The sequence below is a fragment of the Orcinus orca genome, chromosome 14 (genome assembly GCF_937001465.1).
Source record: "Orcinus orca chromosome 14, mOrcOrc1.1, whole genome shotgun sequence".
In the NCBI taxonomy this organism is placed as follows: Eukaryota; Metazoa; Chordata; class Mammalia; order Artiodactyla; family Delphinidae; genus Orcinus; species Orcinus orca.
In genome coordinates, this window is record NC_064572.1 from 62,140,852 (window position 1) to 62,158,798 (window position 17,947).

Genomic DNA, 17,947 nt, shown 5'->3' on the forward strand with positions numbered 1-17,947 from the left:
AACAGATAACCTTTCACTTATTTATTTTAAGTCCTTTTTTCATAGGAGTTTAGAGACTATTTTCAAACTAGTACAAATATTTTATAAATACTATCCGACAGTTTATTAACCAGTGGAGTAATTACACAACAAACTACCTCACATCTTTCAGGAAGAAAACCCACTAAATTTGAAAAGTAAAGACGTCACCCTCTGAATTCGGACACAAAATGTGCTTTAAATATTTGTTTGGGGGAAGGGACACACACTTCTCCTCAATTAAGAGAAACATTTATACAGTCTAGTTCTTTTCTTTTCTTTCCACCCATCATGCCACGAATTCATAGGGAATGGGCTCCAACAGTTCAGGCTCCTTTCCATTGGTTCTCACGAAGTGCGCTTCTCTGGGTGGTACCCAGAGAAAGGTACCCAAGTACCTTTCTCTTTGGCTTCCTTCTTTTTCTGATCATTTTCCTTCACCCGTTTCAGGAAGCTATCTCGGCTCTTAGGGTGCTTAATATGCTCGATACGCACATTAATTCTCTTGGCAAGAATCTTGCCCTTAACTTGTTTGTTTACAATGATGCCAACAGCATGCTGGGTAACATTGTAGACTTTCGCAGTTTTGCCATGGTAACATTTGTGGGGCATTCCTTTTTGAACAGTGCCCATTCCCTTGATATCTACAATATCACCTTTCTTGTAGATTCGCATGTTTGTGACCAAAGGAACAACTCCATGTTTTCTAAAAGGCCTAGAGAACATGTAGCGGGTGCCCCTCCTCTTTCCCTTTGTGTTGGTCATTTTGGCGAATTACTGGAAGATGGTGGTTCCAGCTGAAAGTGTATGTGACTCTTGCGCCACAGATTCTGCCCCTCCAAGAAGAGGGAAGCTAAAGGGGATGGTCACAGGAGAGAACAAAGCTGGGCTGGGACCGTGTTCTTTTTCCTTTGGGGCTACCACTGGCCCCTTTTGCCCCAACGCTTGCTCATAAGTCATCCGGTTTCCTTTTCTAGTCTGAGTGACACTGTGACGTGAACTGACTTAGAACAAAGGCAGGGGCCCTGTCTTAGGTGCTGTTGTAGTCCCAGCACCAGTCACCTCTTGGATGGTCAGTGACTGTTTGATGAATAAAGGAAGGCGTGCATGTGTGAACAAATGGATAAGACTGCTTTTCATTCACTCCCACTCTAAGTCTTAGCCTCCTTGGCAGATGAAAAATTATGGCTACTCATTGCTATGTGTCAGACCATCTTTCGTTATTACTGATTTTTAAAAGAATTAGGACTTTAAAAGAAAAAACCCCTAGAACATTATTTAAGCACACAAGAACTCTGAGTTCTATAGCCATGTGGAGCAGAGCTGCCCAGTGAACTGGAACCTCTCTGCTGACCTGTATATGGTGAGAGAGAAAAAGTCTATGTTCTTGAAATAAAGAGAGAAAAGAAGGAAGGGAGGGAGTGAGGGAGGGAAAAAAGAAGGAGAAAGAAGCAGAGAGAGATTGAGAAATAAATTTGCGTTCTGGTCCTATGGCCCTGACTGAGCCACTCGTGGCTTTGTAACCATAAGCCTCAGTTTTCCCATCTATAAAATGGGATGTTGGACTGGATGAGTTCTCAGACTTTGTGAGGACATCAGAATCACTTGGGGCATGGGGAGAGGGGCAGTGGATGCTGTTAAACATGCAGATTCCTGAGCCCCAGCCCCAAAGACTTTAACTGGGGCCCTGGGAACGTGCATGTTTAACAAGCCCAGCTGCAGTTGTTTCAAGAGCTCACTTGGAGAAAACAAGACCCGATGGCCTCAGAGAGGATGTGGCTCTGACCCCTCAAGGTGGACAGTGGAACTGGGAGGTGTACCAGTATTCCTCGTCCGTTGCAGAAACAGTCAACCACTTTGGGGCATAGTTTAGCTCTGGTTTAGATGGGAATGAATCACGAGGAAGTGGTGGAGGCAAAGGGAATGGTACATTAGCATCTTAGAAACCAGCAGACGCTCTCAAGGTGGCCTTTACCTTGGTTGTTAGGACTTGTTAAATAGGACCGGAGTTAATGCAGGTGTATTGTCTCCCTGACTTTGCCTACCGGGCGGAGATGGATCAGTACCCCCATCAGTACCTCCCATACACTGCTCTTTATTGGCAGACACAGGGAAAGAGCTCAGATCTCCCGATTCCCAGTGTAATGGTTCTCCCAATGTACCATGTTGTAGGTAACTGCATATTTAGTAAACTAAAGGACTGAGGGATTATTAACAGTAAGTTTCTAAAACTTCTTACTTAGCCAGAGCAATGATACAGTTCCATTATAGACTGAGATTCCTACTCTAATGAAGTTAATGATAAAAATTCTAAGAGCCCTGGCGGTAAAGTCCATGTAATCCAGCCCACTGCACGGCGGCTGGATGCTCGGTGGCAACCGGAAGGGAGATGGTGACATCGATGCTGTGCTGTGCTTCTTGGAGGATGCCACTCTGCCCTGCCCAGGGACTGTAAATGGCTCTCCCAGGTGTTGCTGGGTTTCTTTTCTTTCCACAATCAGCCAACGGTCCCTGGACTACAGAACTGTGGACTGAGTCAAAGGAGGAGAGGAAGACAATGTTGGGCTAAGAGGGCAGTGTGGGAATGAGAGGGGCCCGGGCACACATCCAGACTGACGGGGTGCCCTGCGTGACCTGACTTGCCGTATGACTTCTCTATGCCTGTTCCCTTATTTTTAAAATGATGATGAGGTTCGTGATGTTAATGATACCTTCCTTGCAGGATTGTTGTAAGGTTTAAATTGATTTACTTGCTCAATAAATTATTTATTATTGATTGTGTTCCAGATCCTGTTCTAGGTACTGGGGGTAGAGCAGCAACTGAGACAGGAAAAGGCCTGTCTTCATTTGGGGGGACGGACAATATGCAGATAAGTGTATAATGAAACTTCAGATGGTGATGAATGCGGTAAGAGAAATAAAGCAGGTGCAAGGCACAAAGGAGTGGGGTAGACTATTTAGGTAAGGAATTCGAGGAAGATGTCCCTGAGGAGGTGAGACCAGAGCAGAGACCAGGAAGAAGTGAGAGAGTGAATAAGACAGTGGGTGACAGTCCTGGCTGTCAAATGCGAACAGAAGGACCCTCCAGGGTGGCCATTCCTCACAGGCCTCTGGACCCTCTGACAACTAGCAAAGAAGTGGGAAGCCACAGAAAGACAGTGTTCAACTTGACATTTCCAAAGATCTGGGTCCCACCCTTGAGCACCACTGCAGGAAGAGGCAGAGAGAAAAAGAGAACACTTTCTTCCTGCTTCTGTTAGAGCCAGGAAAACCTTACGTTTCACGATCTGTTTACAAGCCCATCTCTCCCCTGGGATGTGGCTTCTGTAGGTAGGACTGCCTCTCACTTCTCAGGTGCCCCAAGGGGCCGTGGTGAGCCACACAGCCATTGGAATCCTGATTCTGTCATGTACTTGCTGTGTGAATTCAGGCATGCTTCTTACCTTTCTGAGCCTCAGTTTCCTCATCTGTGAAATGGGGCATTTTTATAGCTAACCCACAGGGCTGTGGTGAGAATGAACAGGTCCTACATAATAAGTGCAAAATTATAAATTGCTCATTGTCAATGCCGGCACATAGTAAGTGCTCAATACATTTTGTGGAACGAAAGCTCTAAAGTAAGAAAATGCTGCGTGAAGAATTTCATATGAAGAATTGTGCCTTGGGGACTTCCCTGGTGGTCCAGTGGTTAAGACTCTGTGCTTCTACTGCAGGAGGCACAGGTTCGATCCCTGGTCAGGGAACTAAGATCCCGCATGCCCGTGCAGTGCAGCAAAAAAAGAAAAAAAGAAGAATTGTGCATTGCTCCCAGGAGGGACACAGCCATCATCTTGGAACACCTGTGAGACAGGCAAGTGAGCTAAACCCTGAATCTAACTCCTTGCTTCCGAGCCTCTTTTAATGTCTTGTTCTCAGCTGGCAAACATGTCAAGCCATTAACTTGATAAGAACAGATATAGCACCTGACCTTGGCCTGAAGCTAAAAAGTGGCCCGTTTGCTTCGCATCCTAGGCGTTGACTGTCTTCCAGCTCCTGCACATGGGGTCTCCCCCACCCCTCTCTGGAGCCGTGTGTGGGCCCTGTGCTCCCCCCACCTCCACTGCTGGTGCTTGGTTGTAGTTGTTGCTGTGATTTGTGGAAAGTGGTCTGAGAATCAGGTGAGCCAGGTAGAAGATAAAGCAGAGATCTGAGGATTTAGCCAGATGCAAAATGTACCTTAAGTTCACGTGTTGCAAAGGTGAGACCAGCAAGAATCATCTTGGTTCACGATTACCCATGTAATTGTATAGGTTAGAAACAAGCAGCTCATGATCCTGGCAGAGAGAGAATTTGAGGGGACAAGGGGAGAACACCTTAAGTGGCAGAACTTGTTGCTTGTGTGTTCTGCACAGGCAGAACTTGGCCTGTGACTGGGGAGTGGGAGTGGATTTTGAGGGGCTGGCAGGAGTATCTGGTGGCCGAGGCCTAGGAAAGTGCCTCCCAGGGATCTCCTCCTTGCCTTCTCTAATTCCAAGCAAGCAACAGCATTTTATTTGCTTTCCTAAGACTCGACCCTGGCATGAAGAAATAATGGTGACCTTGAGACCCTGCGCTCACTCTGTCCGCCTTTATCTTGCTGTGCAAGCTGATGTAATGCAGATCGAATGTGTTGTCCACCTTCTGGCAACCCAGGCCCTCTCTGAGTCGGGGGGTGGGGGAAGCAGAGAGTGTTTAATGTCTTCTAAGAGATGGGGAGGTGACGGGAGGGCTGGTCCCCTCTACTTCTGCTCCTTGGGCACCTTGTCCAGGCAGTCCAGACTCAACTGAGTGACCCTGAGCAAGCTGAATTACTAATAAATCAATGTCAGGAATTGGTGTGTTTAGCTGGAGTGGGCAGCAGATCCAGGCCAAAGTGGTGTTTTACACTGGAGGTCTCTTTTAAATTTAACACTGTGTCTGTGAAATCAGAGTAAAAGTAAGGTGTCAGGATCCAAAGAGCTGGCTGACACTCCTTGGCTGTGTGGCTATGAGCAAGTGCCTTAACTCTTCTCAGCATCCGTTTTCTTATCTGCAAAACGGGGATCATAATTCCTGCCACACCCAACACACAGGGTTCTTACGAGACTCACGTTTGGGCAAATCCACAACACATGATACCAAGTTAGAAAGTACACGGCTTCTCATGTATTTCCCTCAGACAGTGGTTGTGAGGTTCACCTGAGCTGTTAATGCAATGAGCAGCACATAGTAGACACTCGATAAATCATTATAAATAATTCTCGTTGTTTGGAAGAATTCTGTATGTGCAAATGTGATCTTGCACATGAGATGAGATGAGACCACAGAGCCATATAAAATATAAATCATTATCTTCATATTTTATGGATCTGCTAGGAGGTAGGGTGAACAGATGGGCACACTGCCATCTGTCTCAGCCCAGGCAAATATCTCCCATCCAGGTGAATTTAGAAATCCCCCTGCCATCCTCCTTGCATTTGGTGGGTCCCTAATTCAGACCTACACACAGTTTCTTCCTCAAATATCATTTCCATCGCATTGTCCCTCTTGAAGCAAAAGTGTCTTTTATGGGATATGACCTCAGCACCTTCCAATGTGGTATTTGAAGAAACCTCCCTTCTCTGCGCCCAGGATCAGCACCTCTTCTCTATACCTCTGCTTATTCCTGGAGCCATCTCTGCTGGGTGGAACACCCTTGTCTCTTCTCTCTTTTTTCTTCAGACTCAACCCTTCTTCAACGTCCATATCAACTCCTTCCTTTAAAGAAACTTCCCCTAACTTCCCCACCCCACAGATCACTCAGCTCGTACGGGGGGCTCAGTTTGTGTTCTGTGACTTTGCCTTTGCCTAAACGTAACTTTCTAAACATTCTTTGAACCACGTGGCAGGGACCAGGTTTTCCATTTCTTTTGGATTCCTGGCCAGCGCTTAGTGGGATGTGCCGTGCAGAGGAGACCCACACTTCATTATCTACCTCCTTAGGCTCCTCTTTAGCAGCAGAAGCTCCCTGAGGAGCGGTGCTGTCCTTCAGTGAAACATCCTGTGTCAGATGCCAAAGTAGGTTCCTATACCTCCCGCCGCACGCGGGTGGGGAGCCTGGCCGGGACAAACCCCGCGTGACGCACAGCTTCCCTACGCAGGTGTAATAGCTCTGGTTCTCCAATTTGGCAGAGACCTTGCAGCCAAAAGAAACCCATGCAAGGAGTACATCGGAGTCTTGGGTCAGTGTCTCTGCAGCAAACTAAAATTGTTCCCCTAGTTTATGTTTCTGGTGTACCTGTAGACAAATGCGCAGGCTGTGTATCCCCTGCACACACATCTCCAGTTCTCCTTTGTTTCTAGGCCGCCCTGAGAGTCCCAGAATCTAAGACATCTGAAAGGATGCTATGTTGTCACTGGTGGGCAGGCCCTTAGGAAGAAAGAGCAGTCCTGAGCTTGCTTCAATGTGCACATTTGCTCCCAAGTTTCCCTTCTCTCCTTTGGGTCTGTTCACTCAGCATTTGTGTGTGTGCTTGGCAACCGGGGATATAAGATAAATAAGATCCTATCTCCCCTGGAAAATCTCACGATCTAGTGGAACTTCCTACCCCACTGGTAGGAGGCCTCTAAGAGGGCCCCTGGGTTCCTGTTCTTCTCTCTTGCTCCCCTAAATATTTGGGGTTAAAGACCATTTTGAGAATTTTCTTTTTTGGCCATGCCATGCGGCATGCAGGATCTTAGTTCCCCGACCAGGGGTCAAACCTGTGCCCCCTGCAGTGGAAGCTCGGAGTCCTAACCACTGGACCACCGGGGAAGTCCCCAGAATATTTTTAAAGCTATGGATTCTGTCCCCAGAAAAAAGTGCACACATAATTTGCATAAAACTCCAGTGGCTTTACAGACCTCATGATGCCATCCATAAACCCTACAGGCCCTAGGCGAGGAATACTTCTACTAGTATTCCTAGTGAGGAATCCTAGTGAGGAATACTTCTGCTTTTTTAAAAAAATCAACAAGGATGAGGAGAGGAGAAACAACCTAAAAACTGAATACAAATAGGAACAGATGAACCTAACTCTATTTCAAATAAATCATATTGCCACACTGAAAGGAGAGTAAATAAACAGAAACGAACAAATATTGAATTCTAGTTAGAAGGAATTTTTCCTGTAGTGGTATGGGTTAGCAGTTCTGAAATACTTTTTGCGTGTTGTAGAACTGAGCAAATGAATAATATACTGGGGCTAACGAGAGCCACTTCTTGCTGTTAGAGAAGAGAGTTACAAACATGGAGAAAGGGAAGATTAAAATGAGTCTCGTGGTGCTGAATTGGAATGGAGGTATCTGTATGAGTTCATGACTGTGCGCATGTGTGTGTGCGTACAGATAGAGAAATAAATTAAGATATAAACTTATTATTTATATTTCTTAGTTCTGTGTACTAAAGGGCTTAGAAGAATACCCAGTAGCATTGAGCACACCTGGCACCCAGATCTTGGTTTCTAAATACCATTCTCCACTAAAAGGAACCAGGGCTCCTTGGATAAATGGCTGGTTTTAGGGCTGAGAGAGGGAAGGTGCAGATGAGCCTAGAATATCATGAGCCTAGAATACCAGAAGACAAGGAAGTGCTAAAAATGTAATGGCGATATGTCAAAAAGAACAGAGGGGTCAGAAGGGGCCCTCATTGATCAAATCTTGGACCATCTGAACATCGACATAAATAAGAATGGCACTGGAAATTCCCTGGTGGGCCCGTGGCTAGGACTTCATGCTTCCACAGCAGGGAGCATGGGTTCGATCCCTGGTTGGGAACTAAGATCCCTCAAGCTGCATGGTGTGGCCAAAAGAAAAAGCATTTTTTAAAAATAAGAATGGTACTATTATAGTACAGTATTCATAGAATAAAATAAAAACCTATGAGCTCATACTAATGTAAATAACTAAATAGGGAAGAAGGGATAGCGCTCCCTTATAGCAGAATAGCAACTAATAAATATAGAGACAATGATGAAGTTAGAATATTATCATTGTGCAACCATTAGTAGTAAGAATTGATTCAAACAAGAATTATCAATGGATCATAAAACTTGGAAGTTTGGTGAAGAATAGGATACCTACATAAACTAAAAGCACCTCCCTGCAAATTACTTATTAACTACAAAGGGAAAATTAGTAATTCTACAATGGTTTAGCCTGGTGAACACAACCATAAACATTTAATTAAAGTTAACAATACCAATAAAGACACAAACTGACCTCATATGCCTCCTGCTATATTGCTCTGAGGACTCGGAGTCATTTCCATGGTACACCTGCCAAAACAGCACAACCTGAATCTAATTGTGAGGAACCATCAAGAAAACCAAACTGAAGGGTGTTCTACAAAATAACTAGCCTGTAATATCCACACACACAAAATCAGGTTCATAAAAGATAAAGGAAGGCTAAGGACCTAATCTGGATTAATGAAGACTAAAAAGATATGGACAGTAAATGCAATGTGTGATCCTGGATTGGATGCTGGATCAGAAAAGGAAATAGCTCTAAAATAGGACATTGTCAGAGCAGTTGGTGAAATTGAACATGAACTGTGGATCAGGATAATAATTTTGTGTCAATGTTACATTACCTGATTTTGATAAATGTGCTGTGGTTAATATAAGAGAAATTTCTTGTTCTTATGAAATATACACTGAAGTATTTATGAATAAAGGGGACATAAACGGTTCAGGAAAAAATGTATGTGTGTGAGTAGATTAAATAGATACATAGATATAGCTAGATAGATGATATATAGATAGATGAATAGATAAAATGATAAACCCCATGGGACAGAATGTTAGCAACTAGAGCATCTGGGTAAAGAATATATGGGAGTTCTTTATACTTTTTTTTGCCAACATTTCTAAAATTGTGAAATTATATACAAATTAAAAGTAGAAAAATATTTGCACTAAACTGGAACTCTCATGCATTGCTGGTAGGAGCATAAATTGATACAACTTTGGAACGAAAACTAAACATATACATTCCTAGGACCCAGCAAGTCCACTTTTATGTTTTACAGAAAAGAGTGCTTATGTCCACTAAAGGACAGATACCAGAATGTTTATAGTAGTAAAAATGAGCAATGGAAAAAAATTAGAAGCAAGCTAAACATCCGTCAACAAGAGAATGGATAAATCCATTGTGGTGTATCCAAACTCCACAGCAATGGAAGAACCAACAGCTGACTGCAACAACACGGATGAATCTTCAAGACATCATGTTAAGCCAAAGAAACCAGACACAAAAGAGTATATATACCATGAATCTGTTTTCCTGAAGTTCAGGCACAGGCAAAACTAATCTATAGTAACAGAAGTAAGAATAGTGGTTACCTTTGGGAGATGGTACTGTGAGAGGACACGATGGAACCTTCTGGATTTTTGGAAACATTCTCAGTGTAGTAGTTACACAGGTGCATACCTATGTAAAAATTCATCAAGATATGCACTTTATGTGTATTATTTAAGCATTTTACATATGCTACTTTGAAAGGTTTTAAAAAAGAAAGAACTAAGTAAAGTCAGAAAAAGACAAATACCATATGATATCACTTATATGTGGAATCTAAAATATGACACAGGGACTTCCCTGCTGGTCCAGTGGTAAAGAATCCGCCTTCCAATGCAGGGGATGTGGGTTCGATCCCTGGTCGGGGAATTAAGATCCCACATGCCTTGGGGCAACTAAGCCTGTGTGCCACAACTACTGAGCTCCCACCCCTCAGTGAGACAGCCCGCATGCTGCAAACTACAGAGCCCACGCGCCCTGGAGCCTGCACGCCACAACTAGAGAGAAGACCGCGCCACAACAAAGACCCCGCATGCTGCGACTAAGACCCGACGCAGCCAAAAAAATAAATAAACAAAAACAGACACAAATGAATACATCTATGAAACAAAAACAGACTTACAGACATAGAGAACAGACTTGTGGTTGCCAAGGGGGAGCATTGGGGGAGGGAAGGACTAGGAGTTTGGGATTAGAAAAGAAAAAAGAAGAAAGAGTACTTACTCTAACTCTCACTTTCTCCACCCAGTCTATGGCTTTAGCTGTAACCTCTGTGCAGTTAACTCATTAATCCATATTGCAGATCCCCAAAATCTACTCAGGCCTCAAATACATGTTCATAACTATATTATTCCTCCCCAGAAAATTTGCCTTACTTTCCAGAAATGTGCAAGCTGTTCAAGACGACTCCTGTCTGTGACCCTAAGCACCACTGATCTCCAGGTTCAGTCCATTCAGCTCCCTGTATGTCCCTCCAGTTTGTCTCTTCCTCTCCTCACCGTCAGTGCCTTTGCTTAGGCTTAGGCTCCCATAATTTCCACTTGGGCCCCATCATCAGCCTCCTCACTGGTCTCCTTGCCTCCTTTCCTACAATCTCTGTATTAACTCCCCGAGGCTGCTGTAACAAAGTACCACAAACAGGGTGGCTTCAGAAATGTACTCTTTCACAGTTCTGGAGGCTAGAAGTCTGAAAGCTAAGGTGTCTACAAGGCCATGCTCCCTCTGAAAGCTCTGGGGAAGAATCTACCAGCCACTTCTGGGTTGCGGCCGTCCGTGGCTTCCTTGTCTTGTAGCTGCACAGCTCCACTCTCTGCCTCCGTCTTCACATGCCTTCTCCTCCCTGTGTCTCTGTTTCCTTTTCTTAAAAGGACACGAGCAATTTAATTTAGGGCCCTCCCTAATCCAGTATGATCTCATCTGAATCCTAACTAATTACATCTGCAAAGACCCTATTTCCAAATAAGGTCACATTCTGAGGTTTTAGGTAGACACAAATTTTAGGGAGGACACTGTTCAACCCACTACACTCCCCCTTCATAAAGCTATTCTCTGGCTGCCAGAATAACCTTTTAAAAACCCAAAGCTGACCATGGTCCTCCCTGCATTAAATCTCTTGGTGACTTACCATTAGGCCAGATGACAAAATAAAACCCAGATTCCTTAATATTAGGGAACGAGCTCAAAAAGACTTTGGCTTCTGTCCTCAAGAAGTTTATAACCTGGGGCTTTCTTGGTGGCACAGTGGTTAAGAATCTGCCTGCCAGTGCAGGGGACACAGGTTCAATCCCTGGTCCAGGAAGATCCCACATGCCACGGAGCACCTAAGCCCGTGTGCTATGGCTACTGAGCCTGTGCTCTAGAGCCCGCGTGCCACAACTACTGAAACCCGCGTGCCTAGAGCCCGTGCTCTGCTACAAGAGAAGCCACCGCAATGAGAAGCCCGCATACCGCAACGAAGAGTAGCCCCCGCTCGCAGCAACTAGAGAAAGCCGCGTGCAGCAACAAAGACCCAACGTAGCCAAAAATAAATAAATTTTTAAAAAAAGAAGTTTATAACCTAATTGGTAGACAATCGTTAACATACCATGGAGTGAATAGTGAGTCTAACATCTAGTTATATGGGACACTAGTAATAATAGCACATGCTTACACAGTGCCTGCTGTGTGTCAGGCCTGGTTTTAGACACTCACTACCTACATTTTAGCCCCGTTAATCTTCAAAAACAGTATTATAAGATAATACAGCTATTATAAGATAGCTACTGTTGTTACTTCCAGTTCACAGATGAGGAAATGGAGGCAAGAGGGGCCAGGACCTGTCCAGAGTTACACACTCATGAGTAAAGGGTGTGCTGGGAGTTGAACCCAGTAAGAGCAACACCAGAGAGTGTGCTCTTAACCACAATATTACACAGCCCCAAGGGCATCACGCCTGATTCAAAGTGAGCATTCCGACTTCTGTGAGCATCATGACTTGTATCAGATCTCAGTTTCCCACTGCACAGTTTCCATGTTGCTTTATTTCTCTCTATTATCCAGTGGACTTTGAGTTCTTTGGCAGCAGGAGTTGAGTCCAGTTAAGGAATTACATCATTTACTTAACAGTTTTTCAGTGCTAGCCTACTAAGTGTGCAGCACTGTTCCAGGCCCCAGTGAAGTCATGAAGAATAAGACCAGAGTAAAGAAAGCACCTGCTCTCATGAAATTGACATCCTGCTTGGGAAGGAGGCTGGTGCTGAAACAAGGAACGGTTAGAATGACCATCATATAGTCAAATACCCTGTTTTATTTTATTTTTCATACACGTTATTACTATTTGATAACGTGTATGAAAAATAAAACAGGGTGACATGAGAGTGACTGAGGACATTGCTTTAGATTGGGTGGCCAGGGAAGACTGTTTGAGGAGGTGACATCTGAGCACAGACTCAAACGCTCAGAAGCACCCCACCATCCAAAGGTCCAGGCAAAAATGTTGTAAATAGAGGAAACAGGATGTGGGAAGAACATGGGACGGGCAAATTACCAAACTCCTTCAAGTCTCAGTATTCCCATCTGAAAAATGGGAACAATAGTGCCCGCCTCTTAGTATTGTTAGGAGGATTGTGTGAGGACTGAGTGAGCCAGAGGAAGTGAGGGGTCTGGCCAGCAGTAAGTGATGGTTTCTTCTTGTGTGTGTGCACACTTACACACTGCATCAGTCAGGGCTCTACCAGAGAAACAGAAGCAGTAGGAGATGAGTGTGTGTGTGTGTACACACTCTTGAGCACAAGCTGAAGCTACAGCCCACACGTGGAATTTCTTCTTCAAGGAAACTTCAGTTCTGCTCTTAAGGCCTTTCAACTACTTAAAGCAGCGCCTCCCCCCCAGATTATCTAGGATAATCTTTCTTACTTCAAATAAACTGATTATAGACTTTAATCATATCGTCATATCCACAAAATACCTTCACAGCAACGTCTAGATTAGTGTTTGATTGAAAACCTGGGGACTGTAGCTGTACCATGTTGACACCAAAAGCTGACCATCACATTGGCCCAGCATCTACCCCAGTGCCCCCAGCTGCTCAATACACGTTTGTGAAGTGAAGTGGCTCATTCCTAACCCTGGTACCATCATTCTCCCAGACAGACCTCAGTGTGTGACCACAACCATTCCATTGTCAGCAGGTAGTTATCAAGCACCTGTTATGAGTACTGGGGTGCAGGGGGTGATACCAAAAAGGCACAATTCTGGGCCCCAGTCTAACGAAGGAGATGAAACACAGCCAGATGAGTGCAAACAACCTATAGGTAAGTTCCCACGTGAATGTCTAAACCATCATCAAGTCCCTTTCATCTTCCAGTAATGATATTTCTCAGGGTCCTCTTTTCCTTTTTAAAAAATTATTATTATTATTATTACTATTTTTTGGCCACGCCACACAGCATGTGGGATCTTAGTTCCCTGACCAGGGATCGAACCCGTGCCCCCTGCAGTGGAAGCATAGACTCTTAACCACTAGACCTCCAGGGAAGTCCCGAGGGTCCTCTTTTTCTAAATGGGGACAGTAGCCCCTCAGCTAGAGTCCCTGTCTCCAGTGTCCTACCCTCCAGGTTGTCCTATATCCGGGCTGTTGCTTGAATCATCCTCAGACATTGCTTTAGTCATGTCCCTCCCTGCTTAAGAACCACGAGAGCTCCTCATTAGCTGCCAGGTCTAAACTCCTCTGCCTCGCTTTCAGGCTCTCCAGAATATGACCCTCCCCGAGTGACATGATAGCCGTCTTAATATTTTTGAAGGGCTGTCAGAGAGAAGAAGGATTAGTGTGATTCTTTGCTGCTCCAGCAGGCAGAAGGAGATCACAGGTGGAAATTACAGGGAGACCTATGTGCCTCAATAGAAAGAATTGTTCTTTCTTTTCAGTGTGTGAGTGTGGGCAGCAGGAGTGGTGGCGGTGAAAAAAGCTTGCGTTTATGGAACCCTGATAATGCAGGGAGTATTGTGTGCGGCGCTCATAGCATTGCTCTCTGCTCACCAAGCTAAGGTAGCAGGAGGTAACAGGTATTGCACATCCAGTCTGAACAGCGATCGTGTGAGGTTTCTGATAGTTTAGACAGAATATTGTTTATCAAGCCTCCTATATCAGTGACCGAAGGCAACAGAAGGTATATTTTAGATTTTCACGAAAATATGTGTTTGTTTTGAATGCCTCATGTTCATGTTGTAGGTTTGGGTTGGAAAGACAGGCAGGGGCCAAATTATGTAAAGCCCTGTGGCCGTAAGTGAGGAATTTGGCCACAGGAGCAGAGGAGTGACATGATTCTAGAATGGAAGCAGAAGACTAAAGAATGAACTTTCTAACCAGCGAACTTTGCAGCGATGACACAGATGGCTTTGGGCAGCAGTGTGCTCCCAGACCCAGGAGTGGGTCTGTCAGGGATGCTGTAGAGTGAAGTGGGGCTCAAGGAGGGATGACTTCTAAGAACCCTCCTACCTCTGACATTCTCGCTGGCCAGCCTTACCCCTTCCATCCCTTAACTTGCACCCTGGTCTCCAGTCAGGATCTCTTCAGCTCCTGCTGGGAGGTGGCACCAAACTGTCTCCCCACTCTGAACCTTCTCTCTGTAACTACCCTGCTCTCCTTTTTGTCATTCATATTCTACCTCCCACGGCAATGCTCTTGAGAATAACTTAGTATGAAGGCACACCAAGGGACTGACTGAATAAGCTACTGTACATTTGTACAATGGAATGTTGTGTGGCCATTTACACTGAGGTGATGGAAGAAAATTTAATAATGTGGAAAGATGGGCATCATATACTGTTATGTAGAAGAAGCTGTTTACGGTGTGGTCCGATTTTTGAAAATTAACAAAAATAATGCATAGAAAAAGTACTAGATGATGTGCACATCAAAATGTCATATTCTCTGGGTAATAGGATTGGAGGTATTTTCTTTTACTCTATGTTTTCTAAATTTTATAAAATTAGCGTGACCTTTGATTGGCTTTTACAAAAGTTTTTTTTTTTTTTTCATTTTACTATTCATCAAAGCCACCTCTTCCTCATTAACTCTGACCTACACTAATCTCATCTTTTCTGTCTCTCAATCTCATTGTTGGTTCCATGTAGTCTAGTATTGGGTTGGCCAAAAGGTTCCTTCGGTTTTTAAAGTAAAAATAAAAGACACATTTTTCATTTTCACCAAGAACTTTATTGAACAACATATTCACCATTTTGTTCCCCTACCTTCCGCCATTTTTCAGGCAGCTTCATAATCCCATCTTCCCAAAACTTTTTATCTTTTTGAGCAAAGAACTGTTCCAGATACCTTTTACAGTCTTCCAGGGAATTGAATTTTTTTCCATTAAGAGAATTTTGTAAAGACAGAAGTAAATGGAAATCCAGAGGTGCAATGTCTGGTGAATATGGCGGATGAATCAGAACTTCCCAGCCAAGCTGTAACAGTTTTTGCCTGGTCATCAAAGAAACATGCAGTCTTGCGTTATCCTGATGGAAGATTATGTGTTTTCTGTTAACTAATTCCAGGTGCTTCTCGTCAAGTGCTGCTTTCAGTTGGTCTAATTGGGAGCAGTACTTGTTGGAATTAATCATTTGGTTTTCCATAAAAAGCTCATAATAGAAGACTCCTGGGACTTCCCTGGTGGTGTAGTGGTTAAGAATCCGCCTGCCAATTCAGGGCACATGGGTTTGATCCCTGGTCCGGGAAGATCCCACATGCTGCGGAGCAACTAAGCCCGTGCACCACAACTACTGAGCCTGTGCTCTAGAGCCCACGAGCCACAACTACTGAAGCCCGCACGCCTAGAGCCTGTGCTCTGCAAGAAGAGAAGCCATCGTGCTGAGAAGCCCGCTTGCTGCAATGAAGAGTAGCCCCCACTTGATGCAACTAGAGAAAGCCCACGCACAGCAACGAAGACCCAACGCAACCAAAAATAAATAAATAAAATCGATTCTTAAAAAAAAAAGACTCCCTTCCAACTCCACCATATATACAACATCACCTTCTTTGGATGAAGACCGGCCTTTGGTGTGGTTGGTGATGGTTCATTTCGCTTGCCCCACGATCTCTTCTGTTCCACATTATTGTACAGTATCCACTTTTCATTGCCCGTCACAATTTGTTTTAAAAACAGAACGTTTTCCTTCCGTTTAAGTAGAGAATTGCATGTGAAAATACGGTCAAGAAGGTTTTTTTCACTTAACTTATGTGGAACCCAAACACCAAAGCGATTAGCATAACTAAGCTGGTGCAAATGATTTTCAACGCTTGATTTGGATATTTTGAGTATGTCGTCTGTTTCCCGTGTGCTGTAACATTGATTATTCTCAACTATGTCTCGATTTAATTGCTATCAACTTCAACTGGTCTACCCAACTCTGGAGCATCGTCCAGCAGGAAATCTCCAGCACGAAACTTCACAAACCATTTTTGACATGTTTGATCAGTCACAGCACCTTCTCCATACACTGCACAAATCTTTTTGTGTGTTTCAGTTGCTTTTTTTACTTTCTTGAAATAATGAAGCACAGTATGCCAAAAATGTTGTTTTTGTTCTCCCCTCTTCAATATTAAAATGGCTACACAAAAATTCACCAATTTTGATAATTTTTTTTTAAATGCACACTGATATGACAGCTGTCACAATACAGTCTAACAAAATTGTTTTGAATGAAGTTAAAGACAACTAAGCACTACTGGAGTCATCTTATGGAAAAAACCAAATGAACTTTTTGGCCAACCCAATACATGACTATATACTGCTTTGTGTTAATACAAGACTGTTTCATTCACATTGGTCTTGTATGTCAGATTAAGAAAAGTTTTCTCTGGCCAAATTGTGACTTATTTTCTCACTTTCTGCTTTGGATAGCACTGTGCAGGAATTGACCCCTTGATGGTGGTTTGGAGCTGGGTCCTCCTGGTGCCACAATAACCTACCTGGCTTTCCAGGAAGACTCTGGGCTTGGAGATACCCCCAAAGCCCACAGTTCTCATGGGTGTGGTGAGCCCATGAAAGTGAGGCTTGGTTCCTGACCCAGGTACCCATTCACTGGCATCCAGACTCTCGACTCCATCACGGTGTTCTGCCTCTGTCTTCTCTAGTGATTGGGCCCAGAGACCTACAGAATCTAATGCCCTGTCCAAATTCCAAACTCATCCAGCAGCTAGAACACAGTTGGAGACTGGAAGGTCGCTTTGCACTCTTTTCTCATTATTTGTTATTAAAGCATTAGAGCTGAGGGGGTCTTTAGTGACTTCCATTCTTTCTGAAAATACCCCGTGTCCTTTTCTTGAAAAGTGGGCCTTATTGCCACAGTGTCTGCTGTGGTCCGGGTACCACGCCAGGCAGTAACTCTGGACAGCTCACTACAGGGCTAAGTTTTCGGGAGGCATCCCTTTGTTCTCATGCTTACTCCATGCTGGGAGGCAGCTGTTCTCTTAAACTTTACAAGCAAACCCTCTGAAATGACCTCTGCAATGACTTCATCATGCTCTTTTTACTCCACAGGCGATTCAAACTCCAGTGGCCACCGTTTCTTCAGTGCTAAATCAGAGGGCCAGGAGAGCTTACTTAAGGGTTAGAAATGGAGACCCTGCTGTTTTCTTGACAGTTTGTTTCAAGTGCATTCAGACATGATTCTCCATAGATACTTGAAGGGCTGTCAGGTGGAAGGAGAACAAGATTTACTCTGTAACCGAACCCTGCTGATCTGCAACCCTAACCTCGCTCCAGTCAGGCACTTTTCTCTGTCTCCCTCACCACCGTCCCTGCACAGACCACCATGCAGCCTTGCCTGGATGCAGACTGCAACAGCCTCCTCCCCAGGTCTGCCTGCCTGTCCAGTCTTGCTCCTATAATCCTTTCTCAGAGCCTAAGTGATGTTTCAGTTGTAAATCTCATCACACCACACCTCTGCTTAAAGCCCTGTAATGCCTCTGCACTGCCTTCAGGATAAAGTCTAAACTCCTTAGCATTGCTTTTAACACCCCAGCCCCCACTTGGCTTTCCAGCTGCATGCGTTGCCCAGGCTCTCAGCCCCACTGAACCCCTTGCACACTGAACCCCAAATGCTTCTCATTCTCTTACCTCCAGGTCTTTGCCTAGAA

At 44.4% G+C, this 17,947-nt stretch overlaps 1 protein-coding gene and 1 non-coding gene across 2 annotated transcripts; one reads left to right on the forward strand and one right to left on the reverse strand.

Moving 5' to 3' along the window:
• Nucleotides 1–351: 351 nt before the first annotated feature.
• LOC101278229 (60S ribosomal protein L21-like) lies at nucleotides 352–828 on the reverse strand. The gene has a single exon (XM_033425769.2). The coding sequence runs from the start codon at nucleotides 781–783 to the stop codon at nucleotides 367–369; it is 417 nt and encodes a 138-aa protein (XP_033281660.1). The 5' UTR covers nucleotides 784–828; the 3' UTR covers nucleotides 352–366.
• Nucleotides 829–3,688: 2,860 nt separating this feature from the next.
• On the forward strand, nucleotides 3,689–3,761 carry TRNAR-UCU (transfer RNA arginine (anticodon UCU)). The gene has a single exon. It is a non-coding gene; the product is annotated as a tRNA-Arg (tRNA).
• The last annotated feature ends 14,186 nt before the right edge of the window (nucleotides 3,762–17,947 follow it).